The following is a 27,798-nucleotide window of genomic DNA, read 5'->3' on the forward strand; positions in this document are numbered from 1 at the left end:
GTGACAAAAATTAAATAAAAATGTGACAAAAATTCAACAAAAATGTGACAAAAATTAAATAAAAATGTGACAAAAATTCAACAAAAATGTGACAAAAATTCAACAAAAATGTGACAAAAATTCAACAAAAATGTGACAAAAATTCAATAAAAATGTGACAAAAATTTAACAAAAATGTGACAAAAACTAAACAAAAATGTGACAAAAATTCAACAAAAAATTACAAAAACTCAACAAAAATGTGACAAAAATTCAACAAAAATGTGACAAAAATTCAACAAAAATGTGACAAAAACTAAACAAAAATGTGACAAAAATTCAACAAAAAATTACAAAAATTAGACAAAAATGTGACAAAAATTCAACAAAAATGTGACAAAAACTCAACAAAAATGTGACAAAAATTCAACAAAAAATTACAAAAATTCAACAAAAATGTGACAAAAATTCAACAAAAATGTGACAAAAACTCAACAAAAATGTGACAAAAATTCAACAAAAATGTGACAAAAATTCAACAAAAATGTGACAAAAATTCAACAAAAATTCAACAAAAATTCAACAAAAAATTACAAAAATTCAACAAAAATGTGACAAAAATTAGACAAAAATGTGACAAAAATTCAACAAAAATGTGACAAAAATTCAACAAAAATGTGACAAAAATTCAACAAAAATTCAACAAAAATGTGACAAAAAATTAAAAAAAAATGTGACAAAAATTCAACTAAAATATGACAAAAATTCAACTAAAATCTATGACATGGATTCTCCAGGTTCAGAGCTCAGTGACCCGCAGCCCGTCCATCACCTACATTTAGTCGGTGAAAGTTGTGTTTTCAAAGCGGTGAGAGCCAAAACTGGTATCGGTTCAGTATCGGATATTTGGAGCCGATACCTGACATTGTTTTCTAGTATCGGCTCCGATATCCGATTAGTATCGGGGTGCACCAGGGCAGACCAGAGGCTTCTCCTGTGACGTGAGCCTGAGACTCTCCGCCTCATGACGCTCTTGTTTTCAGTATTTAAGCTGAGTGTGTCACTGTTTTTAACTGGATGTTCTGTTGTTTCCCTTTAGGGCCTGGACTCACCTGGAAATGAGATTCTTCACCTCAGCGAGACTTTCCTCTTAATAAAGGATAAATAAAGATATTATTGTCTTTTGTTTGTTTGTTGTCAAAATGTGTTTTGCTCCAGACCATCTTTCTCTCTCACCTCATGTTTATTTATCAAACCTGAACAATAGAATCAACGAAGGGTTTTAAAACACAGGTCCGGTCGTGTCACCTGTACATGAGTCGTTTTAGTTTATGAAATGTAAAATACTGATTTAACATATTTGTGTTGTAGTTGTTGCATTAATGTGAGTTATTTGTATTAAAACAGCTGGTCCTCCAGGGGTGGACTGGTCACATGTCCAGTCTGGAAGAGCACAGAGGGACCACTGGCTCCAGGGCCACCGGTCTGGACTCTCACTTTACCCTTTAACCTCTTACCCTCCACCATAACTGAGATTTACCCAAATCTAAAGCTTAAAAGAAAAGCATCAAAATAGCGGTAAAAACAAGGAAGAAAAGCAGTGGGAGCTTCATGCTGGCCACGCCCCCTTTGCTCCGCCCGATCCCGTCAGCAGGAGGGGCCGGGCAGGACCTGAACCCTTTTGTTACTTCACACTGTTGTCCTTTGGAAAATGGTATGTATTTATGTCTACATACAGTCTTATGTATATATATATATATATATATTTACAGTATTAACAGATGTTTTTGTATTCTATATATTCAGTTTTTTCAATGTATAAAATACAAAACCTTCGTATTCTTGAATGTTTACAAATGGTCAAAAAGAAACAAACCGTCGTATTCATGTTTGTTCAAATCAAATCAAATTTTTTTTTTTCATTTTTGTCACATTTTGTGGAATTTTTGTCATTTTTTTGTTGATTTTGTTTCCATCATTTTTTGGGGGGTTTTCAACTCGTTTTGTAGCTTTTTTGTCTTTTTTTAAAAATAATTTTTTTGTCTTTTTTTGTCTTTTTTTTGTCTTTTTTTGTCATTGACAAAAAATGATGAAAAAATGACAAAAAAGTGACAAAAAATGACAAAAAAGTTACAAAATGTGACAAAAATGTTATAAAAAATTGACCAAAAAATTGACAAAAAATGACAAAAAAATTGACAAAAATATGACAAAAATGTTATAAAAAATTGACCAAAAAAATGACACAAAAGTTACAAAATGTGACAAAAATGTGATAAAAATGTGATAAAAAATCGACGAAAAAATTGACAAAAAATGACGAAAAAATGACAAAAATGTGACAAAAAATGACAAAAAAGTTACAAAAATGAGTTGAACACCCAACCAAAAAATGAAAAAAAAAAAATCTGATGACGTGAGGAAAAAGATCCCCTCGGTTCAGGCGGGAGCTAAGAGGTTAAAACGATGCTTCGCTGGACATTTTCAAGTTTCACGCACCCTCCTTCCACTTCCGCTTACGTCCCTTATGACACGTATTCAAGATGGCGGCCGCGGGGATGGTGAGTGGAACGGCAACTCTTTCTTCCAACTAATCCTCCAGAAACGTTGCTAGTTTAACCTCTATATCGCTGCCCTGAACCCGCAGTGACCCCCCCCTCTGAGCCGCCCGCGTGTTCGTGTCCCCCCCGCTCGTTTTAGGCGCGCGTTTGTCACGTTTCCAGCCCTTCCGTCCAGAATGTTGTCGCTGTGGCTAAGTTAGCATCCGGCTAACAGCCATCGGAACTGCCCGTGAGATTAACGCCTAAAAACATGGACTCTTTTGGCTTGACAGTGCGGGATAAAGCTTTGGGGAGTTCTGAAATAACATAAATAATCCTCGAAAGTGCCGCGGGTCACTTTAACGGGCGGGTTTCCTGGACTGATGCTAGCTGTTAGCTCTGTTTGCTCTGTTTGCGTTGCTCTGTTGGGAGTTTGTGGAGTTGTCAGATAAAGATTTGCTTCTCTGAGCAAAAAATCCGCCGGGCCATTGATTGTTTTTAACATAACTGTAGATGTGAGAGGGTAATGTCATGACGTGGAGCTCCACTGATGTGATTTAATCGATGCTTCCGTGTTGGAAAGGCCATCACTCTCACCTGTCATCCAGCACCGGTGAGGCAGATTCACCTCTGAGGCGGTTTAATTCAATAAAGCTGTGGATGGATTGAAGGTAATCTGATCCGAACGTGTTTAAACTGAAGAAGAATTGTGTGGGGATAGAAAGTAGCGCGAGCTTTTTATCAGGAAAATACAAATGTGTCTAAGGCTTGTATAGAACAGGGAAAAGTGGCCATCTTAACCTCTTAACTCCCGCCTGAACCGACAGCATTTTCTCCAGGTCAGCTTCACCCAAATCCTGTAGGCCAGCGTAACGCCTCATTTGAAAGCTAAGATCTACAAAAGTACATTGATCTTTTTCCCTCACATCATCAGATTTTTTTTTCATCACTTTTTTTGTTGGGTCTCATTTTTGTCCCTTTTTCGTCAAATTTTTCGTTTTTTTTTGGTCAAATTCTTATCACTTTTTCGTCAAATTTTTCTCAATTTTCTGTCCATTTTTTGTGGTTTTTTTGTACATTTTCTGTATTTTTTTTGGCACTTTTTCGTAATTTTTTTGTTGTAAAATTATCACTTTTTTGTCAATTTTTTGTCACTTTTTCGTCAATTTTTTCTAAATTTTTCGTCCATTTTTTCCTCACTTTTTTGTCAATTTTTTGTCGTTTTTTTGTCGTTTTTTTGTACATTTTCTGTATTTTTTTTGGCACTTTTTTGTAATTTTGTCAAATTTTTTTTGTCAAATTTTTCTCAACTTTTCGTCAAATTTTTCTCAATTTTGTGTCCATTTTTTGTGTTTTTTTTGTCACTTTTTCGTCCATTTTTTCTAAATTTTTCGTCAATTTTTTCTCACTTTTTTTTCCTTTTTTTGTCACTTTTTCGTCCATTTTTTCGTCAATTTTTCGTCCATTTTTTCGTCCATTTTTCGTCCATTTTTTCTCACTTTTCAACCACCTTTTCCAGCTACATTTCAACCACGAACAGAGTTTAGCGGCTCTTACTGAGTTTGGAGACGAACTGTTCAGCTTCACCTCGTCGCTAACGGCGGCTAGCCTCCCCGCTTTCTCCTCCGTCTCCTCCATCTCGTCTCCTTTTCTTATTAAATCCACTGAAACACGTCCCGCTTCTTCCTGTCGCCGACTTTTATCTCCATGTGACAGAACTATAGCCCAGTTGAAGCTTGGTAGTAGCAGTAAGCTAGCGCTGCGGTGTTGTGACATTGTTGACACCGTTGACCAATCGGGACACACACGTTATCCCGCGCTCACAAACACAGGCCTGTCTTTGTGGATTTGGGGTCAGTTCTGAAGCCGTAGAGACGACAGACGCGCTGTGTTATAAAACATCAGCTGTTTGTCAGAATCGTGAGTCGCTCTGACGATTCTCAGTCGTTAAGTGTGAACCCCCAGACGTTCTATAATCACACCCATGCTGTGCGTTTGTGTCACGTTGTGCGTTTGCAGGAGACGTGGTGGGCCTTGCTGCTGCTGCTTCTTCCTGTGGCCCGGCCCTTCTACGTCCCTGGAGTGGCTCCCAGAGACTTCACGGAGGGAGAGGGGGTGGACATCAAGGTCAGTGTTTGTTTGTTGTTTGTTTGTTGTTTGTTTACTCTCTGCTTCCTGAGTCGTGTGTGAGCCGTACGATCACAGTAACAGTTATGAATTCCTTCTGAATGTTCCGTCTGTGTTCAGGCCGTGAAGCTGACGAGCTCGCGGACTCAGCTGCCCTACGAGTTCTACTCTCTGCCGTTCTGCGTCCCGGATCAGGTGGTTTACAAAGGAGAGAATCTGGGTACGTCCCACTCTACAGCTGTTTCACTACAACTGTTTCACTACAACTGTTTCACTACAGCTGTTTCACTACAATGGAACCAGGCCACAGTTAGAGACAGGCCTTTATTTCTATTTGAGCAAAACGGACGACCAGGAAAACGAAGAAAAACGAGACTTGTGTCCATTTGCACCTAAAATATTAGGTTTATTTATTAATTAACATTTCAAACCCTCTCCCAGCGGCTGGAACATTGACGCCTTTTATTTTGTCGGGACAACAGGAAGTGTTTCGTTGCTGTTAGCGGAGCTTTGACATCAGTGTCACTGCAGGTTTCTGTTTCGTTTTTACCACAGACCGGATTATTTGTTGTTATCTCGTGTAAAAGGCGAGTTTAGACGGAGCGTTTGTGTTTGTGTGCTATAATCAACAAATAGCATCCTGACATATAGGGAGGCACCGATACCACTTTTTCTAAAACCGATACGAGTGCGAGTACTTGGATTTAAGTACTCGCCGATACCGAATACCGATACGAGTACAAGGCATTTTCTTCAACGTTCTTACTTTCATCACAGCAGATTGTTTTGTAATTAGTAAATTTACTCATTTACATTTCCTAACCAGCAGTTATATTAGAATTGTGCTGATGCCATTTATTTATTTATTTTTATTTCATTCAATATAATTTTTAATTTGTATTGCTCTGTCCATCACAGACAGAAAAGCCCATGTCCTAAAGCTCCCAATGCCTGAGCTTTATTCATTTATGTGTTTTTATTTAACAATAGTATTGAGATGTTTCTTAAATGGTCTCTTTTCGTCTTTACTTCAGCTCCTGTAGATTTTCTCGTGTGTTTGTAGTAACTTAGCGAGTAGCTACAGCGTTTTCATTGTTCTGCTGCAGCTCATTTTCCCTCAATATAAACATGCTGTATGTCTTTAGTTTGGATTTTCTGAGGACTTTTTAGCTGCTCCACATGAACAAAGCTCAGAGCTGATCCTTTGGCAGAGAATTTACATGATCTGAGGCTCTTTCAGACGCTCAATACAAGTTTGGATGATTTTAGTCTCTCCTTTTCATTTTTATTTAGTCTGATTTTAGTCGACCAAAATATCTGCACATTTTTGTCACAGTTTTAGTCTCATGGGAAACGTTTTATTTAGTTTTAGTCCAATTTTAGTCACAAAAATATCACTTTGACTAAAATTAAGACTAAATATTTTAGTGGACGAAATTAACACTGAACAAAACAAACAAATCTATTTTCCATCACTTTTTTTTGCCACTTTTTTGTCAATGTTTTTGTGGCTTTTTTGTCACATTTTAGAAGTTTTTTTGTGTGTGTTTTTGTCTAGTTTTTTGTCCCTTTTTTTTCAAGAAGCTTTTAGATTTGGGTAAAGCCAAACTGGAGAAAATGTGCTCGGTCCATGTGGGGGTCACCGGGTTTTGAAATCTCTCGTGTGACCCAGGGTTAAGATCAGTTTACTTCCTGGTCGTCATGTCATCATCATGTCCGCCTCATGTCCGCCTCAGCCCCCGTTGTCCATGTTTTGACTGCGGCGTTCGTGTTTTGCAGGGGAGGTTCTGCGCGGCGACCGCATCGTGAACACGCTCTACAACGTGCAGATGACCAGCGATAAGAAGTGTGAGCTGGTGTGCGCCAAGAAGAAGCTGAGCGTGGCCGAGAGCAAGCTGTTCGCCGAGCGCATCAAGGAGGAGTATTACGTGCACCTGTGAGTATCGGGCGCCGCTAACCACGACTTTAACCACAACTGCTCCGGGACCAGGGCCTTAAAGGGACGTTTCAGGATGTTTGACATAGGGCCTCATTTCCTCGTTATCCAGAGTGTTGCTGATTTCTGGAGATATTTTTTTTGTAATTCATGCAGTTCTTATGTTTGAAGAGTTTCGTGGCGCTAGGCTAGTGCGAGGCTAGTGCATGTCTATGGTATCAGCTAGCCTGCATTAAAAACAGTGTGACCTAGGGCTGCTCGATTATTGAAAAAATAATAATCACGATTATTTTTGTCATAATTGAAATCACGATTATTCAAACGATTATTTGTTGCCTTTAAAAAAAATCCATCAAAAAAGTGACTAAAATCCATCAAAAAAAAGACAAAAATCCATCAAAAAAATGACAAAAATCCATCAAAAAAGTGACAAAAATCCAGCAAAAAAAGTGACTAAAATCCATCAAAAAAATGACAAAAATCCATCAAAAAAATGACAAAAATCCATCAAAAAAGTGACAAAAATCCATCAAAAAAAGTGACTAAAATCCATCAAAAAAATGACAAAAATCCATTAAAAAAAAGACAAAAATCCAGCAGAAAAATGACAAAAATCCATCAAAAAAGTGACAAAAATCCATCAAAAAAATGACAAAAATCTATCAAAAAAATGACAAATCCAGCAGAAAAGTGACAAAAATCCAGCAAAAAAGTGACAAAAATCCAGCAAAAAAGTGACAAAAATCCAGCAAAAAAAGTGACAAAAATCCAGCAAAAAAAGTGACTAAAATCCATCAAAAAAATGACAAAAATCCATAAAAAAAAGACAAAAATCCATCAAAAAAGTGACAAAAATCCATCAAAAAAAAGACAAAAATCCATCAAAAAAATGACAAAAATCCATCAAAAAAATGACAAAAATCCATCAAAAAAATGACAAATCCATCAGAAAAGTGACAAAAATCCAGCAAAAAAGTGACAAAAATCCAGCAAAAAAGTGACAAAAATCCAGCAAAAAAAGTGACAAAAATCCAGCAAAAAAAGTGACAAAAATCCATCAAAAAATGACAAAAATCCATCAAAAAAGTGACAAAAATCCATCAAAAAAATGACAAAAATCCATCAAAAAAATGACAAATCCATCAGAAAAGTGACAAAAATCCAGCAAAAAAGTGACAAAAATCCAGCAAAAAAGTGACAAAAATCCAGCAAAAAAAGTGACAAAAATCCAGCAAAAAAAGTGACAAAAATCCATCAAAAAATGACAAAAATCCAGCAAAAAAGTGACAAAAATCCATCAAAAAAATGAAAAAAATCCAGCAGAAAAAAGACAAAAATCCAGCAAAAAAGTGACAAAAATCCAGCAAAAAAGTGACAAAAATCCAGCAAAAAAGTGACAAAAATCCAGCAAAAAAGTGACAAAAATCCAGCAAAAAAAGTGACAAAAATCCAAAAATTAAAAATTAGGGGGAAAAAATGCAAAAAAAAAATTGGAAAAAAATCTTTTGGAAAAAGAAAATTGAAAAAAATAGAAAAAAATAATTATAATAGATTTTTTGCGATTATGCTAATTTGGTAATTGTTTACTGTTATCGAAATCGTAATCGAATTTTGATTAATTGCACAGCCCTAGTGTGACCCGCTCCACAGAGCACCTGAGGCAAATCACTTATAACGCCAGACTAACCATATACATGTCTGTGTCGATTAGGGCTGAATAATTTCTTGCTGTTTGCTCTTGTGTTTTAGTCAGTGGTTGTGAGATAAGTTCTGATCTTTATCCAAAACATTCACAAACATGAGCCTCCAAAAGTGAGTCGTAACGGACTCTGAACATCAGCTCAGGCTCAGCTTCATCTCTGTGGAGCCGAGACGTGTGAATCTGGAGGAAAGTTTCTGTGATCAGAGCATCAGAGCGTGTAGCGCTGCAGCTAGCGCGATGCTAACGGAGGAAACAGCAATAGTCCTGAGCGCTGCAGCTAACGCGATGCTAACGGAGGAAACAGCAATAGTCCTTAGTGCTGCAGCTAATGCGATGCTAACGGAGGAAACAGCAATAGTCCTTAGCACTGCAGCTAACACGATGCTAACGGAGGAAACAGTATTAGTCCTTAGCGGTGGCTGCTTTATGCACGCTGATATTTTCACATCCACGATCTACCGCGCACATTAAGTAGACGGAGAAGTAAACAAAAGCCAAAATCATTGACAAAAAAATGACGAAAAATTGATGAAAAAATGACAAAAATGTGACAAAAATGTTATTAAAAAATTGACACAAAAATTGCTAAAATGTTACAAAAAATTACCAAAAAATGATAAAAAATGTGACAAAAAACGACAAAAATGTGATAAAAAAATTGACCAAAAATGACAAAAAAATTACAAAAATGTGACAAAAAAATTACAAAAAATTGATAAAAAAAACTACAAAAATGTTATAAAAAATGGACACAAAAATTGCTAAAATGTTACACAAAATTACAAAAAATTGATAAAAAATGTGACAAAAAACGACAAAAATGTGATAAATTGACCAAAAATGACAAAAATGTGACAAAAAAAATGACAAAAATGTGACAATTTTTTTTTTTTTAATTGATAAAAAAAAAAAAAAAAAAATGACAAAAATGTGACAAAATGTAACAAAATGTTTTAAAAAAAATTACAAAAATGTATTACATATTTGACAAAAAAAATACAAAAAATTGACAAAAAATGTGACAAAAAATGACAAAAATTTGACAAAATGTAAAAACAAACAATACAAAAATGTGTTCCAAATTTGACAAAAAAATGACAAAAAGTGACAAATGTGATAAAAATGGACCAAAAAATGACAAAGTCACAAAAATGAGTTGAATACCCACAAAAAAATGATGGAAAAAAAATCTGATGACGTGAGGAAAAAGATCCTCTCGGTTCAGGCGGGAGTTAAGAGGTTAAAGGTTCTCCACGAACACACTCGCCCCTTTTTATTGGACCTAAAGTTACGAGGATGCTGTTATTATTGAAGGGCATTGCATTTGTTACTCTTTCTCTTTAACCATGTCTCAGTGGCGCCCCCGTGTGACACCGCCTTGTGTTTCCGCTCCCTCAGAATCGCAGATAACCTCCCCGTAGCCACCCGGCTGGAGTATTACCCCAACAGAGAGGCCGCGGCTGAAGACGACAAGAAGGAGGCGGCCAAAGACGTGCAGTTCGAGCACGGATACAGGATCGGCTTCATGGACAACGACAAGGTGCAGAGAGTGTCTTTATAGGAACGGCTTTCAGGGTCACAGGTTCATGTGCTCAGACCAGAGGTGAACAAGGACAAAGTAGTAGTAGTAGAGTTGTGTTGCCAAACCTTTGAAATAAGTTTCCCCCCATGTCTCGGTGTTGTTGATGACATTTGTGTCCCCCCCCCCCCTCCAGTATTACCTGCACAACCACCTGTCGTTCATCCTGCACTTCCACCGAGAGAAGCTGGAGGACCGAGAAACCCACAGCTACAGAGTGGTGCGCTTCGAGGTGGTGCCCCAGAGCGTCAAAGTGGAAGGTGAGGAGACGTCCTTCAATTCTGCCAAAATAATGAATGTCATGAACCCCTTAACTCCCACCTGAACTGAGCACATTTTCTCCAGTTTGGCTTTACCCCCAATACAAAAGCTTCTGGGGAAAAGGTGTGAAAATGGCGACAGAACTGAGACGAAAACAATGATGGAAATGTGACAAAAAAGTGACGAAAAATTGATGAAAAAGTGGCAAAAATGTCACAAAAATGTCACAAGAAATTGATAAAAAATGACAAAAAAATGACCAAAAAAATGACAAAAATGTGACAAAAAAATGACAAAAATGTGACAAAAAATGACACACATGTGATAAAAATTTAATTAAAAATGGACGAAAAAATGACAAAAATGTGATAAAAAATTGACAAAAAAATGATAAAATTGGACAAAAAAGTGACAAAAATAGGACCACAAAATGACAAAAATGTGATAAAAAATGACAAAAATGTGATACAAATTTGACAAAAAATGATAAAAATTTGACGAAAAATGTGATAAAAAATGACAAAAATGTGATTAAAAATAGGACCAAAAAATTACAAAAAAGGGGGTAAAAATGTGATAAAAAAAATTTGACAAAAAATGCACGAAAAAATGACAAAAATGTGACAAAAAATTGATTAAAAATTGAAGAAAAATGACAGAAATGCACGAAAAAATTACAAAAATGTGATAAAAATTTGACAAAAAAATGACAAAAATAGGATCAAAAAATGACAAAAATTTGATAAAAATAGGACCAAAAAATTACAAAAAAGGGGGTAAAAAATTGACAAAAAATTGACAAAAAAATGACAAAAATAGGACCAAAAAATGACAAAAATGTGATAAGAATTTGACAAAAAAATGCATGAAAAATGCACGAAAAAATGACAAAAATGTGACAAAAATTTGATTAAAAATTGACGAAAAAATGACAGATATGTGACAAAAAATGACAAAAATGTGATCAAAATTTGACAAAAAAATGACAAAAATAGGACCAAAAAATGACAAAAATGTCACACAAATTTGATAAAAATAGGACCAAAAAATGACAAAAAAGGGGGTAAAAATTTGACAAAAAAATGACACAAATTTGACAAAAAAATTACAAAAATAGGACCAAAAAATGACCAAAAAAATGACAAAAATGTGATAAAAATAGGACCAAAAAATGACAAAAATGTGATAAAAATTTGACAAAAAATGACAAAAATGTGACAAAAATGTGATTAAAAATTGACGAAAAAATTACAGAAATGTGACAAAAAAATGACAAAAATAGGACTAAAAAATTATCCAAAAAATTACCCAAAAAATTACCCAAAAAATTACCCAAAAAATGACAAAAATGTGTTTAAAAAATTGACGAAAAAATGACAAAAGTTACAAAAATGAGTTGAATACCCAACAGAAAAATGATGGAAAAACAATCTAATGACGTGAGGAAAAAAGATCCTCTCGGTTCAGGCGGGAGTTAAGAGGTTAAAACCATTCATTTGTCCCTTTGTCCCTGTTAGATCTGAAAGCCGATGTCAGTACGAAGACCTGCACGTTACCGGAGGCCAGCGGCTCAGTCCCTCAGGAGATCGACCCCAGCAAAGAGAACGAGGTCCTCTTCACCTACTCCGTGCGCTGGGAGGTCAGTGATGAAATTAGTACTGGGAAGTGGTTGGGAATTTAACCCCTTAACTCCCACCTGAACCGAGCACATTTTCTCCAGTCTGGCTTTACCCCAATCCAAAAGCTTCTGGAAAAAAGGTGTGAAAATAGCGACAAAACTGAGATGAAAACAATGAAGATGTGACAAAAAAGTGACAAAACTTTGACAACAAAATGACAAAAAAAGACCCAAAAAAATCGACAAATAAAGACAAAAAAAATGACAAAAAAATGACCAAAAAAATCGACAAATAAAGACAAAAAAAATGACCAAAAAAATGACAAAAAAAAGACAAAAAATGTGACAAAAAAATGACAAAAAACAAAACAAAAAATTTGACAAAAAATGACATAAAAATGACAAAAAAAAGACAAAACTTGACAAAAAAGGCAAAAAAAATGACAAAAAAATGACAAAAAAAATTAATAAAGAAAAAAAAAGAAAAAAAATTGACAAAAGACAAAAAAAATGACAAAAAAGACCAAAAATGTGACAAAAAAATGTCAAAAAAACATTAAAAATTGTAATAAAAAATGAGTAAAAAAGGCAAAAAAGGACAAAAAAAGGACAAATAATGTGACAAAAATGTGACGAAAAAATGACAAAAATGTGACAAAAAATTGACAAAAAAAATGACATAAAGACAAAAAATGTGACAAAAAAAGACAAAAAAAAAGACACAAAAATGACAAAAGACCAAAAATGTGACCAAAAAATGACAAAAAAACAACTAAAAATGCGACAAAAAATGACAAAAATTTGACAAAAAAAATGACAAAAAAGACCAAAAAATACCCGCAAAATAAAGATGGAAAAAAATCTGATGACGTGAGGAAAAAGATCCATTTAGATCAGTTTTGTAGATCTTAGCTTTCAACTGAGGTGTTACACTGGCCTACAGGATTTGGGTAAAGCTGACCAGGAGGAAATGCTCTCGGTTCAGGCGGGAGTTAAGAGGTTAAGAGAAAAAGATTTGGGGGGGAAAAAATAGGGGAAGATTGGTGGAAAATGTTGAAGAATTGGGGGGAAATTTTTAAAATACTGGGGAATAAAAAAGTGGAAACCTTTTACAGTGTATGACCTGTGATCTGTGGTTTCCTCAGGAGAGCGAGATCAAGTGGGCGTCTCGCTGGGACACGTACCTGACCATGAGCGACGTGCAGATCCACTGGTTTTCCATCGTCAACTCCGTGGTGGTCGTTTTCTTCCTGTCGGGTGAGTTCACGAGGTCGTTGCTCCTTTGTAGTTTGTGCGGCGATGAAAGAATGTGTTCGCGGTTTGTAGTTCAGGCGAGAGATGCAGCTTAAACACATTTTCAGAGAGTGCGAGGTCTCAGCTTTAAAATGAGGCAGAAAATGGGACCCACGACAAAAAACGTACAAGAAACACGGGGGAAAAACGATAAATCTATGAAAATACACGACAAAAAACATGGGAAAGAAACACGGGAAAAAAACGATAAATCTATGAAAATACACGACAAAAAACATGGGAAAGAAACACGGGAAAAAAACGATAAATCTATGAAAATACACCTCAAAAAACATGGGAAAGAAACATGGGAAAGAAACATGGGAAAAAAACGATAAATCTATGAAAATACACAACAAAAAACATGGGAAAGAAACACGGGAAAAAAACGATAAATCTATGAAAATACACCTCAAAAAACATGGGAAAGAAACATGGGAAAGAAACATGGGAAAAAAACGATAAATCTATGAAAATACACGACAAAAAACATGGGAAAGAAACACGGGGAAAAAACGATAAATCTATGAAAATACACGACAAAAAACATGGGAAAGAAACACGGGAAAAAAACGATAAATCTATGAAAATACACCTCAAAAAAATATAAAAAATCGACATATGAATTTTTGTCCATATCGTTCAGACCTGCTCCGGAGTATAAGATGCACCAGCCAAAAAATGCCTAAGGAAGAAGAAAAAACAACAGGCTGAATAGGCGTGTACGTTAAGCTAACGTAGCACATTGACGGTTAGCTACATGAAGCATAAACAATGAACTACACGGGTGTCTGGTTTGTTAACGTCACAAACAGATAACTGTAGCATAAAGAACAAACCAAACTCTAAATCCATTTAAATCTTCATTGTTGTGACAAACCTCTCCCGGGAGCACGTTTTCCAAGCTCTCATTAGCAAACTCGTTCCTTTCGCTGTGGCTCGAGCTTTCAGCCCGAGCTTTGTTTTGTTTTCTTCTTGTATGAGTTACCTCCGCTTCTCGCTCACTCCAAACTTTCTTTCTGCTGCTCGATTAGCCTGCAGTGCCCTCTAGTGGCATTATATATTTGAATAAATAATAAATAAATCACATATTAAGCCCTATTCGCACGGGATTAGTTTTACCTGGGACCACATGCGATTTGTAATAATCACGGAGAATGTCTGTGATGTTAATCCTGTGTCTGTGATTTGCGAAGTAAAAATTCCTATATTTTGCTGAACTCCGAGGTCCTGTGATAAAACTAGTCCAATGCGAACAGGCCTGTCTGTGATTTGGACAGAAACGGGGAGGATCAGACACGTGATGAGGCTTTTTTTGTTTCCTGTGCGCATTTTTTCATTTAGTTTTGATGAAGAATGGAGGCGGCATTAGAGAGTTTAAACCAGTGTTTTTGTTTGGCATCATTTTACTCCATTATTTTGACAAACAGCGTTGTAAAAAAAAATCCCTCACTGAGCTGTTTTTATCTTCAAGTCTCATTACATTCGTTTTTGTTGAGATTTAGTTATTTCAACTGGGAATAACCAGAGATTGCAGAATAAATTGAGCTAAACTAAGCAAAATTTCAGAACACAATCATAAAACACGAATCTTGCAACACACGCGTTTTTAAAAGTCTCATAGGACGAGTTGCTCAGAGCCTCCTCTGCTCGTCAATATTAAGCCTCAGCGTTATTGATGCTCCCGAGTCGGTGCTTACCTTCGCCTCTCCCTTCGCTCTCTGGGCTTTGTGTATTTTATGTCCTTGCCTCTCAGCTACGACGTTAGCTGCATCATGGTGGCCTTTTAGCTTCAGTGAAAGGCTGTTTTAAAGTCAAAAAGAGAAACAACGCGGTGTTCTGCATGTGCTTCAGAGAGAGCCAGGCTGCGCTCACAGTTTGTCACTCCAACTACACATTTACAACCAACTGCGGTTAAACCCCTTTTACGGAGAATTGTCCGTGGTAAGAGACTAAAGCTTCACAAATTCATGCAGGTGGAAGTTAATTTTACAAATGAACTCAGAAAGGAGCGCTTTGACGTCATGTTCAGGAGATGTCAATTTCAACCAGAATCTCAGGCTTTGGTTTTCCGCCACATCAAAAGCAGACGTCGGGGGGGATTGTTTTATTATATGGGGTCCCTAGATAATGCTTATCCCGTGCGAATAGGGCTTTAGTCGCACCGGAGTATAAGACTCATCCCCAGCCAGACTATGAAAAAAGTGCGACTTATAGTCCGGAAAATACGTTAGAATCTGCTGCGAAGATTAAACGGCCTTCAGTTTTTATTTTTTGTCATGGAAACCTCTCCTCTGAACCTCTCCGTGTTTGTTTCGCCGCAGGAATCCTGAGCATGATCATCATCCGGACGCTGAGGAAGGACATCGCCAACTACAACCGGGAGGACGACATCGTAAGAGCCTCTGGTTTTAGAACGCTTTTTGGCCCGACTGAGCTCTGACCCGTCTGTCCACGCAGGAGGACACCATGGAAGAGTCCGGGTGGAAGAACGTCCACGGAGACGTCTTCAGGCCGCCGCAGTATCCCATGATCCTCAGCTCCCTGCTGGGCTCGGGCATCCAGCTCTTCTGCATGATCCTCATCGTCATCTGTGAGAGAACGTTACAGTCACAGCTCAGCGTTTTAGGAGGAGGGGATTCAGCTTTTATTCAGACGCAGATCAGAACTTAAGTGAGACCTGTTCGGTATCCACGTGTAGCAGGAAAGACTGTGACTGAGATGACGCTGTAATCCAAATATGGTCATTTACTTCGTTGGAGACAGTTTGGAAAATTGAGAAGAAGAAAAAAGTTACAATTTGGAACAGATTTAAAAAATGAGAAAAGGTTTTGAGACATTTTGGAAAAGTTTTGAAAATTTAGACACAATTCTGGCCGTTTTCATTCCACTCTTTAACAACATATGCACTTCAGTCCCTCCACTTTGCAGGCTTGGATTCAGGATCGAGTATTTGGAATAGGGCTGTGCAATTAATCGAAATTCGATTACGATTTCGATTACAACAGTAAACGATTACAAAATTAGCATAATCGCAAAAAATCGATTATAATTTTTTTTTTGCCATTATTTTTTTATTATTTTTTTTCAAAAATATTTTTGTTCAATATTTTTTTTTCACATTTTTTTTTCACATTTTTGGATTTTTGTCTTTTTTTTAATGGATTTTTGTCATTTTTTTGATGAATTTTTGTCATTTTTTTGATGGATTTTTGTCCTTTTTTTTGATGGATTTTTGTCTTTTTGTGGATTTTTGTCACTTTTTTGCTGGATTTTTGTCACTTTTTTGCTGGATTTTTGTCTTTTTTTGATGGATTTTTGTCTTTTTTTGCTGGATTTTTGTCTTTTTTTTGTGGATTTTTGTCACTTTTTTGCTGGATTTTTGTCACTTTTTTGCTGGATTTTTGTCTTTTTTTTGATGGATTTTTGTCACTTTTTTGATGGATTTTTGTCACTTTTTTGAGGGATTTTTGTCTTTTTTTGATGGATTTTTGTCACTTTTTTGATGGATTTTTGTCACTTTTTTTGATGGATTTTTGTCACTTTTTTGCTGGATTTTTGTCTTTTTTCTGCTGGATTTTTGTCTTTTTTTTATGGATTTTTGTCACTTTTTTGATGGATTTTTGTCACTTTTTTGATGGATTTTTGTCACTTTTTTGATGGATTTTTGTCACTTTTTTGATGGATTTTTGTCTTTTTTTTTATGGATTTTTGTCACTTTTTTGATGGATTTTTGTCACTTTTTTGATGAATTTTTGTCTTTTTTTTAAATGGATTTTTGTCTTTTTTTGATGGATTTTTGTCACTTTTTTGATGGATTTTTGTCATTTTTTTGATGGATTTTTGTCACTTTTTTTGCTGGATTTTTTTTAAAGGCAACAAATAATCGTTTGAATAATCGTGATTTCAATTATGACAAAAATAATCGTGATTATTATTTTTTCAATAATCGAGCAGCCCTAATTTGGAAGGTTTTTTCAGAGGGATTTTTCAATATATAATTTCTGCCTGATCTATTGAGCTTCAAACAACAAAACATGGACAAATATGAAAGTACTTTTTTTAAATAACTAGCTTCAAAAATCCAAGAATTCTCCGGAAATCTTGGTAACTACTAGGGCTGGCCTGGGGCGATCCGATACATATCACGATACTCCGGGGCCGATCCGATACAGTCATTATGATAAGTAACATGTTTACCTTAATATGTATATAAAGAAAATGGTAATTTGTCCAAAGTTTATAAAAGTGTTAAGAAAGATGAAAAAGTGCTCCTGTAACTTACTGGAAAACAGAGTTTGTGATAAAAATGCCTCCGAACACAAGTATTGAAAGTATTAGAAAGTATTGGAACTCGTCAGCTGATCTGCGTAATCTTTTTGTGTAAGTCAGGAACATATTTGCGAGAGAAATGCCCGACATTTATGCCAGCAAAAAAAAAAATGTATGTGATATTTTATTAACCTCTTAACTCCCGCCTGAACCGAAAGGATCTTTTTCCTCACGTCAACAGATTTTTTTTCCATCATTTTTTTTGTTGGGTATTCAACTCATTTTTGTAACTTTTTTGTCATTTTTTGTCACATTTTTGTCATTTTTTCTTCAATTTTTTTTAAACAATTTTTGTCATTTTTTTTGGTGAAATTTTTATCAAAATTTGTCATATTTTTGTAATTTTTTTGTCACATTTTTTATTTTTTCTTCAATTTTTTAATCAATTTTTTGTCATTTTTTGGTGAAATTTTTATCAAAATTTGTCATATTTTTGTAATTTTTTTGTCACATTTTTGTCATTTTCTCTTTTTTTTTAATTAATTTTTTGTCATTTTTTGGTGATTTTTTTTATCAAATTTTTGTCACATTTTTGTATTTTTTTTGTCACATTTTTGTCATTTTTTCTTCATTTTTTTAATTAATTTTTTGTCATTTTTTGGTGATTTTTTTATCACATTTTTGTCACATTTTTGTCATTTTTTTTGTCACATTTTGTCACATTTTTGTCATTTTTGTCACATTTTTTGTCCATTTTTTGTGACATTTTTGCCGCTTTTTCATCAACTTTTCATCACTTTTTTGTCAATGTTTTCTCACTTTTTTGTCACATTTCCATCATTGTTTTCATCTCAGTTTTGTCGCTATTTTCACAGCTTTTTCCCAGAAGCTTTTGGATTGGGGTAAAGCCAAACTGGAGAAAATGTGCTCGGTTCAGGTGGGAGTTAAGGGGTTAAAGGTGCTCTATGCAACTTTATAAGGTACCTTTTAATGTCTCTGTGGCGGTGGTTTGTACCAGAAACAGGCCAGAAACCCCAAAACAATTGATTCTGGAGCGTGATAAAGGCCACTGCGAGGGAAAGCAAAGGTGCCACGTTGCCCCCTAACGCCACCGAGTCACTAAAAGTTCAAATACACGCAAATATCAACTTTTTTCTGCTGTGTGTGTGTTTTAGTCGTGGCCATGTTGGGGATGCTGTCCCCGTCCAGCAGAGGAGCGCTGATGACCACGGCCTGCTTCCTCTTCATGTTCATGGGGTGAGGAACGAGGTGATCCGTGTTGTTGTTGTTTTTCAGTCTCCTCTGACGTTAAAACTGATTCCTCTGCAGAGTTTTCGGGGGATACTTCGCCGGCAGATTGTACCGCACACTGAAGGGCCACCGGTGGAGGAAAGGAGCGTTCTGTGTAAGCCAGAAAAACACAATTTATCCGGGATTTGTTTTCTTAACTCCCGCCTGAACCGAGAACATTTTCTCCAGTTCAGCTTTACCCAAATCCTGTAGACCAGTGTAACACCTCATTTGAAAGCTAAGATCTACAAAATTCATCGAAATGGATCTTTTTCCTCACGTCAGCACATTTTTTTACATCCTTTTTTTGGGGGGGTGTTCAACTCATTTTTGTAACTTTTTTTGGTCATTTTTTGGTCACATATTTTTAGTCATTTTTTGTAAATTTTTTTGTCATTTTTTTGCCATGTCACATTTTTGTCACATTTTTTGTCGTTTTCTATTTTTTTTCTTTCTTTTTTTCTTTTTTTTTAAATCATTTTTTTGTCATTTTTTGGTCATTTTTTGTCACATTTTTGTCACATTTTTCGTCATTTTTTTGTCATTTTTTTTGTCATTTTTTGTAATTTTTCAAAAAAGTGAGAAAACTGACAAAAAGTCAGTTTTCTCACTTTTTTTTCACATCTTCATTTTTGTAACTTTTTTTTGTCATTTTTTTGTCTTTTTTTGTCACATTTTTTTTGTCGTCTTTTTTTCCTTTTTTTTGTCACATTTTTGTAATTTTTAATTTCTTTTTTTGTCACATTTTTTGTCGTTTTTTGTCACATTTTTGTCACATTTTTTGTCGTTTTCTTTTTTTCTTTTTTTCTTTTTTTAATCATTTGTCAATTTTTTGTCTTTTTTTGGTCATTTTTTGTCACATTTTTGTAATTTTTAATTTCTTTTTTTGTCAAATTTTTTGTCACTTTTTTGTCACATTTTTGTCACATTTTTTGTCGTTTTTTGTCACATTTTTGTCACATTTTTTGTCGTTTTCTTTTTTTCTTTTTTTAATCATTTGTCAATTTTTTGTCTTTTTTTGGTCATTTTTTGTCACATTTTTTGTCATTTTTTTGTCAATTTTTTCGTCAATTTTTTATCACATTTTTTTCTTTTTTTTTCTTCCTTTTTTTTCTTTTTTAAATCATTTTTTTGTCTTTTTTTTGTAATTTTTTTGTCACATTTTTGTAATGTTTTATTTCTTTTTTTGTCAATTTTTTTGTCATTTTTGTCGTTTTTGTAAATTTTTTGTCTTTTTTTTGGTCTTTTTTGGTCACCTTTTTTTCAAAGTTTTCTCACTTTTTTGCCACATCTTCATCGTTTTCGTCTCCGTTCTGTCACTATTATTCACACCTTTTTTCCAGAAGCTTTTGGATTGGGGCAAAGCCAAACTGGAGAAAATATGCTCCGTTCAGGTGGGAGTTAAGGGGTTAAGATGGTGTTTTGATGCAGTTCCCTGTGTGTCCTGCAGACGGCGACGCTGTACCCCGCCGTGGTGTTCGGGATCTGCTTCATCCTGAACTGCTTCATTTGGGGAGAGCACTCTTCAGGAGCGGTCAGTCAACTATAAACCTTTACTTTGTCTCATAAAATATATATCAACACGTATTTCCACAGTTTAAGGCTTTGTGCTTCATTATTACCATGTATGCCTTAGTTTTTATTATTACTGTTAGAGAACCCTTGTTTCAGAAGTGCGGCCTGGGGAGAATGTAGGGCTGTGCAATTAATCGAAATTCGATTACGATTTCGATTACAACAGTAAACGATTACAAAATTAGCATAATCGCAAAAAATCGTTTATAATTATTTTTTTCAATTATTATTATTTTTATTTTTATTTATTTTTTCACATTTCTTTTTCAAATTTTTGGATTTTTGTCTTTTTTCTGCTGGATTTTTGTCATTTTTTTGATGAATTTTTGTCTTTTTTTTGATGGATTTTTGTCATTTTTTTGATGGATTTTTGTCACTTTTTTGATGGATTTTTGTCACTTTTTTGCTGGATTTTTGTCACTTTTTTTGCTGGATTTTTGTCACTTTTTTGCTGGATTTTTGTCACTTTTTTGCTGGATTTTTGTCACTTTTTTGATGGATTTTTGTCACTTTTTTGATGGATTTTTGTCACTTTTTTGATGGATTTTTGTCACTTTTTTGATGGATTTTTGTCTTTTTTTTGATGGATTTTTGTCACTTTTTTGATGGATTTTTGTCACTTTTTTGATGGATTTTTGTCACTTTTTTGATGGATTTTTGTCACTTTTTTGCTGGATTTTTGTCACTTTTTTTGCTGGATTTTTGTCACTTTTTTGCTGGATTTTTGTCACTTTTTTGCTGGATTTTTGTCACTTTTTTGATGGATTTTTGTCACTTTTTTGATGGATTTTTGTCACTTTTTTGATGGATTTTTGTCACTTTTTTGATGGATTTTTGTCTTTTTTTTGATGGATTTTTGTCACTTTTTTGATGGATTTTTGTCACTTTTTTGATGGATTTTTGTCACTTTTTTGATGGATTTTTGTCTTTTTTTTGATGGATTTTTGTCACTTTTTTGATGGATTTTTGTCACTTTTTTGATGGATTTTTGTCACTTTTTTGATGGATTTTTATCTTTTTTTTTTATGGATTTTTGTCTTTTTTCTGCTGGATTTTTGTAATTTTTTTGATGGATTTTTGTCACTTTTTTGATGGATTTTTGTCTCTTTTTTGATGGATTTTTGTCACTTTTTTGCTGGATTTTTGTTTTTTTTCTGCTGGATTATTTTTTTTTTTTTCTATGGATTTTTGTCTTTTTTTTTATGGATTTTTGTCACTTTTTTGATGGATTTTTGTCACTTTTTTTATGGATTTTTGTCTTTTTTTTTTTTTATGGATTTTTGTCTTTTTTTTTTTTGATGGATTTTTGTCACTTTTTTGATGGATTTTTGTCACTTTTTTGATGGATTTTTGTCTTTTTTTGATGGATTTTTGTCACTTTTTTGATGGATTTTTGTCACTTTTTTGATGGATTTTTGTCACTTTTTTGATGGATTTTTGTCACTTTTTGATGGATTTTTGTCACTTTTTTGCTGGATTTTTGTCACTTTTTTGCTGGATTTTTGTCTTTTTTCTGCTGGATTTTTGTCATTTTTTTTAATGGATTTTTGTCACTTTTTTGCTGGATTTTTGTCACTTTTTTGCTGGATTTTTGTCACTTTTTTGCTGGATTTTTGTCACTTTTTTGCTGGATTTTTGTCATTTTTTTTAATGGATTTTTGTCACTTTTTTGATGGATTTTTTTTAAAGGCAACAAATAATCGTGTGAATAATCGTGATTTCAATTATGACAAAAATAATCGTGATTATTATTTTTTCAATAATCGAGCAGCCCTAGGAGAATGTGTTTATTGTGTGTGTGGTTCCAGGTGCCCTTCACCACCATGCTGGCGCTGCTCTGCATGTGGTTCGGGATCTCCATGCCCCTGGTGTATCTGGGATATTACTTCGGCTTCAGGAAACAGCCGTACGATAACCCGGTGCGGACCAACCAGATCCCGCGGCAGGTGCCGGAGCAGCGCTGGTACATGAACAAGTTCGTGGGGTGAGCGTTGTCGGTACTTTTTTACTTCTTGCCCGAGCTAACGAGGTATACATGCGTTATTTTGATCTTAAAAAGCTTCCTAGAAAACTTTCAGATTTTCACCAGCAGGTTCTTTTACACTGGAAACTTATATTCAAGCACAATTTCACACAATACACCAGTGTCATTTTTTGGTCCCATGTTTGTCACATTTTTTGTCACATTTTTTGTCTTTTTTTGTCATTTTTTGTCACATTTTTTGTCATTTTTTGTCATTTTTTTTAATTATCATTTGTCTTTTTTTGTCATTTTTTGTCTTTTTTTTTAATTATCATTTGTCTTTTTTTTGTCATTTTTTTAAATTATCATTTGTCTTTTTTTTGTCTTTTTTTTGTCACATTTTTTGTCATTTTTTGTCACATTTTTTGTCATTTTTTGGTCACATTTTTGTCATTTTTTGTCTTTTTTTTAATTATCATTTGTCTTTTTTTTGTCATTTTTTGTCACATTTTTTGTCATTTTTTGGTCACATATTTGTCACATTTTTTGTCTTTTTTTTTATTATCATTTGTCTTTTTTTTGTCTTTTTTTGTCACATTTTTTGTCACATTTTTTGTCATTTTTTGGTCACATTTTTGTCATTTTTTGTCTTTTTTTTTAATTATCATTTGTCTTTTTTTGTCATTTTTTGTCACATTTTTTGTCATTTTTTGGTCACATATTTGTCACATTTTTTGGCTTTTTTTTAATTATCATTTGTCTTTTTTTGTCATTTTTTGTCACATTTTTTGTCATTTTTTGTCATTTGTTTGGTCATTTTTTGGTCACATATTTGTCACATTTTTTGTCTTTTTTTTAATTATTTGTCTTTTTTTGTCATTTTTTGTCACATTTTTTGTCACATTTTTTGTCATTTTTTGTCATTTGTTTGGTCATTTTTTGGTCACATATTTGTCACATTTTTTGTCAATTATCTTAAAAAGCTTGCTAGAAAACTTTCAGATTTTCACCAACAGATTCTTTTATACTGGAAACTTATATTCAAGCACAATTTCACACCACACAATACACCAGTGTGGAATAATAGGTATATATTGGTGAAGAGGAAGTCAATTTTCATTTCAGAATGGTTCTCTAAAGGATGAAGAAGGAAATATTTTACAACAACACATTAGATGCACCCAGAATAAGTTCAAACAGATTGTGAAAGCTCTCCCAATATCACTTGTAGCTATGATTAAGCAGGATATAATATATTCAAAAGTCACCCCTACCTTAAGACAACTTTACATTAATGGTATTGATTTTCAGAATTACAAATGTAACAACAAACATTTAAGAAACTGTTCACTTCACTGTCAAACGAGCTCTCTCAAAAGAGATTATATTCTTAAAGACTTGGGAGTCCTCTGAATCTGTTCCTGTTGTTTCCTGCAGGATCCTGATGGCCGGGATCCTGCCGTTTGGAGCCATGTTCATCGAGCTCTTCTTCATCTTCAGCGTGAGTGCATTATTCTGTCTGTGGAGGCTCTCAGTCGTGCAGGAGTTTCACATCCACACCTTAAGCTTTAAGATCTGTCCTGCTGCTCGTTTCAGGCCATCTGGGAGAACCAGTTCTATTACCTGTTCGGGTTCCTGTTCCTCGTCTTCATCATCCTGGTGGTTTCCTGCTCCCAGATCAGCATCGTCATGGTTTACTTCCAGCTCTGCGCAGAGGTGACGTCACACACAAACACAGCGCTCACTAACCCCTTAACTCCCGCCTGAACTGAGCACATTTTCTCCAGTTTGGCTTTACCCCAATCCAAAAGCTTGTGGAAAAAAAGCTGTGAAAATAGCAACAAAACTGAGACGAAAACAATGATGGAAATGTGATGAAAAATTGAGAAAACATTGGCAAAAAAGTGATGAAAAATTGATGAAAAAAAGACAAAAATGTGACAAAAATATGACCAAAAAAATAACGAAAAAATGACAAAAATATGACCAAAAAAATGACAAAAATGTGACAAAAAAATGACAAAAATGTGACAAAAAAATAACGAAAAAATGACAAAAATATGACAACAAAAATGACAAAAATGTGACAAAAAAATGACAAAAATGTGACAAAAAAATGACGAAAAAATGACAAAAATATGACCAAAAAATGACAAAAATGTGACAAAAAAATGACAAAAATGTGACAAAAAAATAACGAAAAAATGACAAAAATATGACAACAAAAATGACAAAAATGTGACAAAAAAATTACGAAAATGTGACAAAATAATGACAAAAATGTGATTAAAAAATGACGAAAAAATAACAAAAATGTGACAAAAAAAATGACAAAAATGTGACAAAAAAATAACGAAAAAATGACAAAAATGTGACAAAAAAATAACGAAAATGTGACAAAAAAATGACAAAAATGTGATTAAAAAATGCCGAAGAAATGACAAAAATTTGACAAAAAATACAAAGATATGATAAAAAGTTGACAAAAAAAATGACAAAAATGTGATAAAAATTTAACGAAAAAATGAACAATTGGCAAAAATGACACAAAAATGTCACAAGAAAATGACGAAATGTGACAAAAATACAATAAAAATTTGACATAAAAGACAAAAATGTGAATAAAAAATTACGATAAAATGACAAAAAAAACAACAAAAATGTGACAATAATTTGATAAAAAATGGACGAAAAAATGACAAAAAATTGATAAAAAATGGACGAAAAAAATGACAAATGTGTCAAAAAATTACAAAACAAATGACAAAAATATGACAAAATGTGATTAAAAAATGGACCAAAAAAAAGACAAAAATGTGATTAAAAATTTACACAAAAATGACAAAAAATGACAAAAAAATGACAAAAAATAGATAAAAATTGACAAAAAAATGACAAAAAAATGACAAAAAAGTTGCAAAAATGAGTTGAATTCCCAACAAAAAAATGCTGGAAAAACAATCTGATGCCGTGAGGAAAAAGATCCTCTCGGTTCAGGCGGGAGTTAAGAGGTTAAAAGTGCTGCTGTCGATCAACAGAACCACAGCCTGATCTGTGTCTTCTGTTTCAGGATTACCGCTGGTGGTGGAGGACGTTCCTGGTGTCTGGAGGATCCGCCTTCTACGTCCTGGTTTACGCCGTCTTCTACTTCATCAACAAGGTGAACAGATGTTTGCAAACCTGAAGAATGATTTTCTGTGGGCTTGAAAAAACAGTCAAAATCCTGAAAAACCTCTGGCAGTGGGAGCTCTGTTTGAAAATGGCCGACAGTCAATGAGTTAAAGAGCTGGACCTTTTGTAAAGCTGTAGTGTGTGTTGAGTGAAGTCACCTGACCCTGGTCTCTGTTTAACCCCCTAACTCCCACCTGAACCGAGCACATTTTCTCCAGTTTGGCTTTACCCCAATCCAAAAGCTTCTGGAAAAAAGCTGTGAAAATAGCAACAGAACTGAGACGAAAACAATGATGGAAATGTGACAAAAAAGTGAGAAAACATTGATGAAAAATGACAAAAATGCGACAAAAAAATGACAAAAATGCGACAAAAAAATGACAAAAATGTGATAAAAATTTGACCAAAAAAAAGACAAAAATTTGATTGAAAAATGACAAAAATGTGGCAAAAAAATGACAAAAATGCGACAAAAAAATGACAAAAATGCGACAAAAAAATGACAAAAATGTGGCAAAAAAATGACAAAAATGTGGCAAAAAAATTACAAAAAATTGATAAAGATTTGACCCAAAAAAGACAAAAATTTGATTAAAAATGACGAAAAAATGAAAAAAAATGGACCAAAAAATGTCACAAAAAATGACAAAAAATTTGATTTAAAAAAATGACGAAAAAATGACAATGGGACAAAATGTGACAAAAATATGATAAAAAATTGACTGAAAAAATGACAAAAAATTGATAAAAATTTGACCAAAAAATGTCACAAAAAATGACAAAAAATTGATTAAAAATGACGAAAAAATGTGACAAAAAATGACAAAAATTTGATTAAAAAATGATGAAAAAATGACACAACCGTGACAAAATGTGACAAAAAGATGACAAATGTGATAAAAATTTGACCAAAAAATGACAAAAATGTGACAAAAAAGTGACAAAAAAGTGACAAAAAAGTGACAAAAAAAAAAGACAAAAATGTGAGAAAAAATGAGTTGAATACCCAACAAAAAAATGATGACGTGAGGAAAAAGATCCTCTATGTTCAGGCGGGAGTTAAGAGGTTAATGAGCTGGACCTTCTGATAAGCTGTAGTATTTGAGTGACCTCACCTGGCCCTGCTCTCTCCTTAACGAGCTGGACCTTCTGCTAAACTGTCGTATATGTTGACTGACCCCCCCTGCCCCTGCTCTCTCCTTAGCTGGACATCGTGGAGTTCATCCCGTCGCTGCTGTACTTCGGCTACACGGCGCTCATGGTGCTGTCCTTCTGGCTCCTGACCGGCACGATCGGCTTCTACGCCGCCTACATGTTCATCCGCAAGATCTACGCCGCCGTCAAGATCGACTGAGCTCCGCCCACTCCCTCCTCCTCCTCCCTCCTTCCTCTTCACTCACATCGTTTTTTTCTTTTTTAACGATATCTATTTTTTATTACCCGACAAGCACTGACTTATGCTCGCGCCGGGACGGGGGGGGGCTCGGTGCGTGTCCGGAGAGGGGCCAAAGCTTGTCCCACATTCTGCACATTTGTTCTTTTTGTTTGTCTTGAGCGGTTCTAATTTATCTGTGACTTTTTTTTTTCTTTTTTACTTTTGTCCTCGCAGGAACTCATTTGGAAGAGACTTTTTTCTTTCGCCTTTTCCGACTCTTTTTTTTTTTTCCGGCTGAGCTTAAACGGGGTAAACGAGGAAGTGTTGGAAATCATGCAGTTTTTAACGATGACATAGGTTGTGTTCACGGCAAAATGGGGCCAGAAGTTTAGATTTAACCTCTTTAACCTCCCCCGCCTTCCAGGTCCGCTTTACCCAAAACCTAAAAGCCCTCACAGACTGTAGGCCTGAGATAAAGGGATGTTTCAGGATTTTTGACATAGGGAAGGCTACTAGTTACCATAGACATGCACTAGCCTAGCACTAGCCTAGCACTAGCCTAGCACCACGAAACTCTTCAAATATAAGAACTGCATTGGGTGTTGGAAATGAGGCCCTGTGTCAAACATCCTGAACTTCTCCAAACTGATCTGGATTTTCTTCCTTATGTTGTTTTTGTGGTTGTGTTTTTTCATCACGTTTTTGTGGCTTGATCATAGTTACATCACACACACAAAATCACGAGACCAAAACGCAACAGAAATGTGGTAATAAAAAGCAATGAAAGTGAGATTAAAAACTCATTTATTATTATAAAAAAAATGTGCTTTTTTTAAATCACTTTTTTGTCACTTTTTTGTGCTTTTTTTAATCTTTTTTTTTGCTTTTTCAGCATTTTTTTGATTAAAAAAGTAACAAAGTGATGAAAAAGCAAAAAAAGTTAAGTTTTTTAATCTTTTTTTGCTTTTTTTTTTTTTTAATTTCTCTTTTTCATCATTTTTTGTTGCTTTTTTATTTTTTTTCTTGTTGTATATTTTTCTTGATCACAGTTACTTTACACACAAAAACACGAGACCAAAACACAACAAGAATGTGGCAAAAAAAAAAGCAATGACAA

The 27,798-nt window shown here is 34.4% G+C and overlaps 1 protein-coding gene across 1 annotated transcript; it reads left to right on the top strand.

Moving 5' to 3' along the window:
- Positions 1-2,502: 2,502 nt before the first annotated feature.
- On the top strand, positions 2,503-26,690 carry LOC306982618 (transmembrane 9 superfamily member 4-like). Its single transcript, XM_079583087.1, has 18 exons — positions 2,503-2,540; positions 4,539-4,646; positions 4,767-4,866; positions 6,426-6,582; positions 9,683-9,824; positions 10,000-10,123; positions 11,642-11,763; positions 12,888-12,999; positions 15,360-15,430; positions 15,496-15,628; positions 18,483-18,564; positions 18,637-18,712; positions 20,048-20,131; positions 21,981-22,156; positions 23,573-23,636; positions 23,732-23,851; positions 25,206-25,295; positions 26,511-26,690. Exons 1-18 carry the CDS (start codon positions 2,523-2,525, stop codon positions 26,658-26,660), a joined length of 1,929 nt encoding a protein of 642 aa, XP_079439213.1. The 5' UTR covers positions 2,503-2,522; the 3' UTR covers positions 26,661-26,690.
- Positions 26,691-27,798: the final 1,108 nt, after the last annotated feature.

This window comes from Gobius niger (genome assembly GCF_951799975.1).
Source record: "Gobius niger genome assembly, contig: SCAFFOLD_160, whole genome shotgun sequence".
Lineage (NCBI taxonomy): Eukaryota > Metazoa > Chordata > Actinopteri > Gobiiformes > Gobiidae > Gobius > Gobius niger.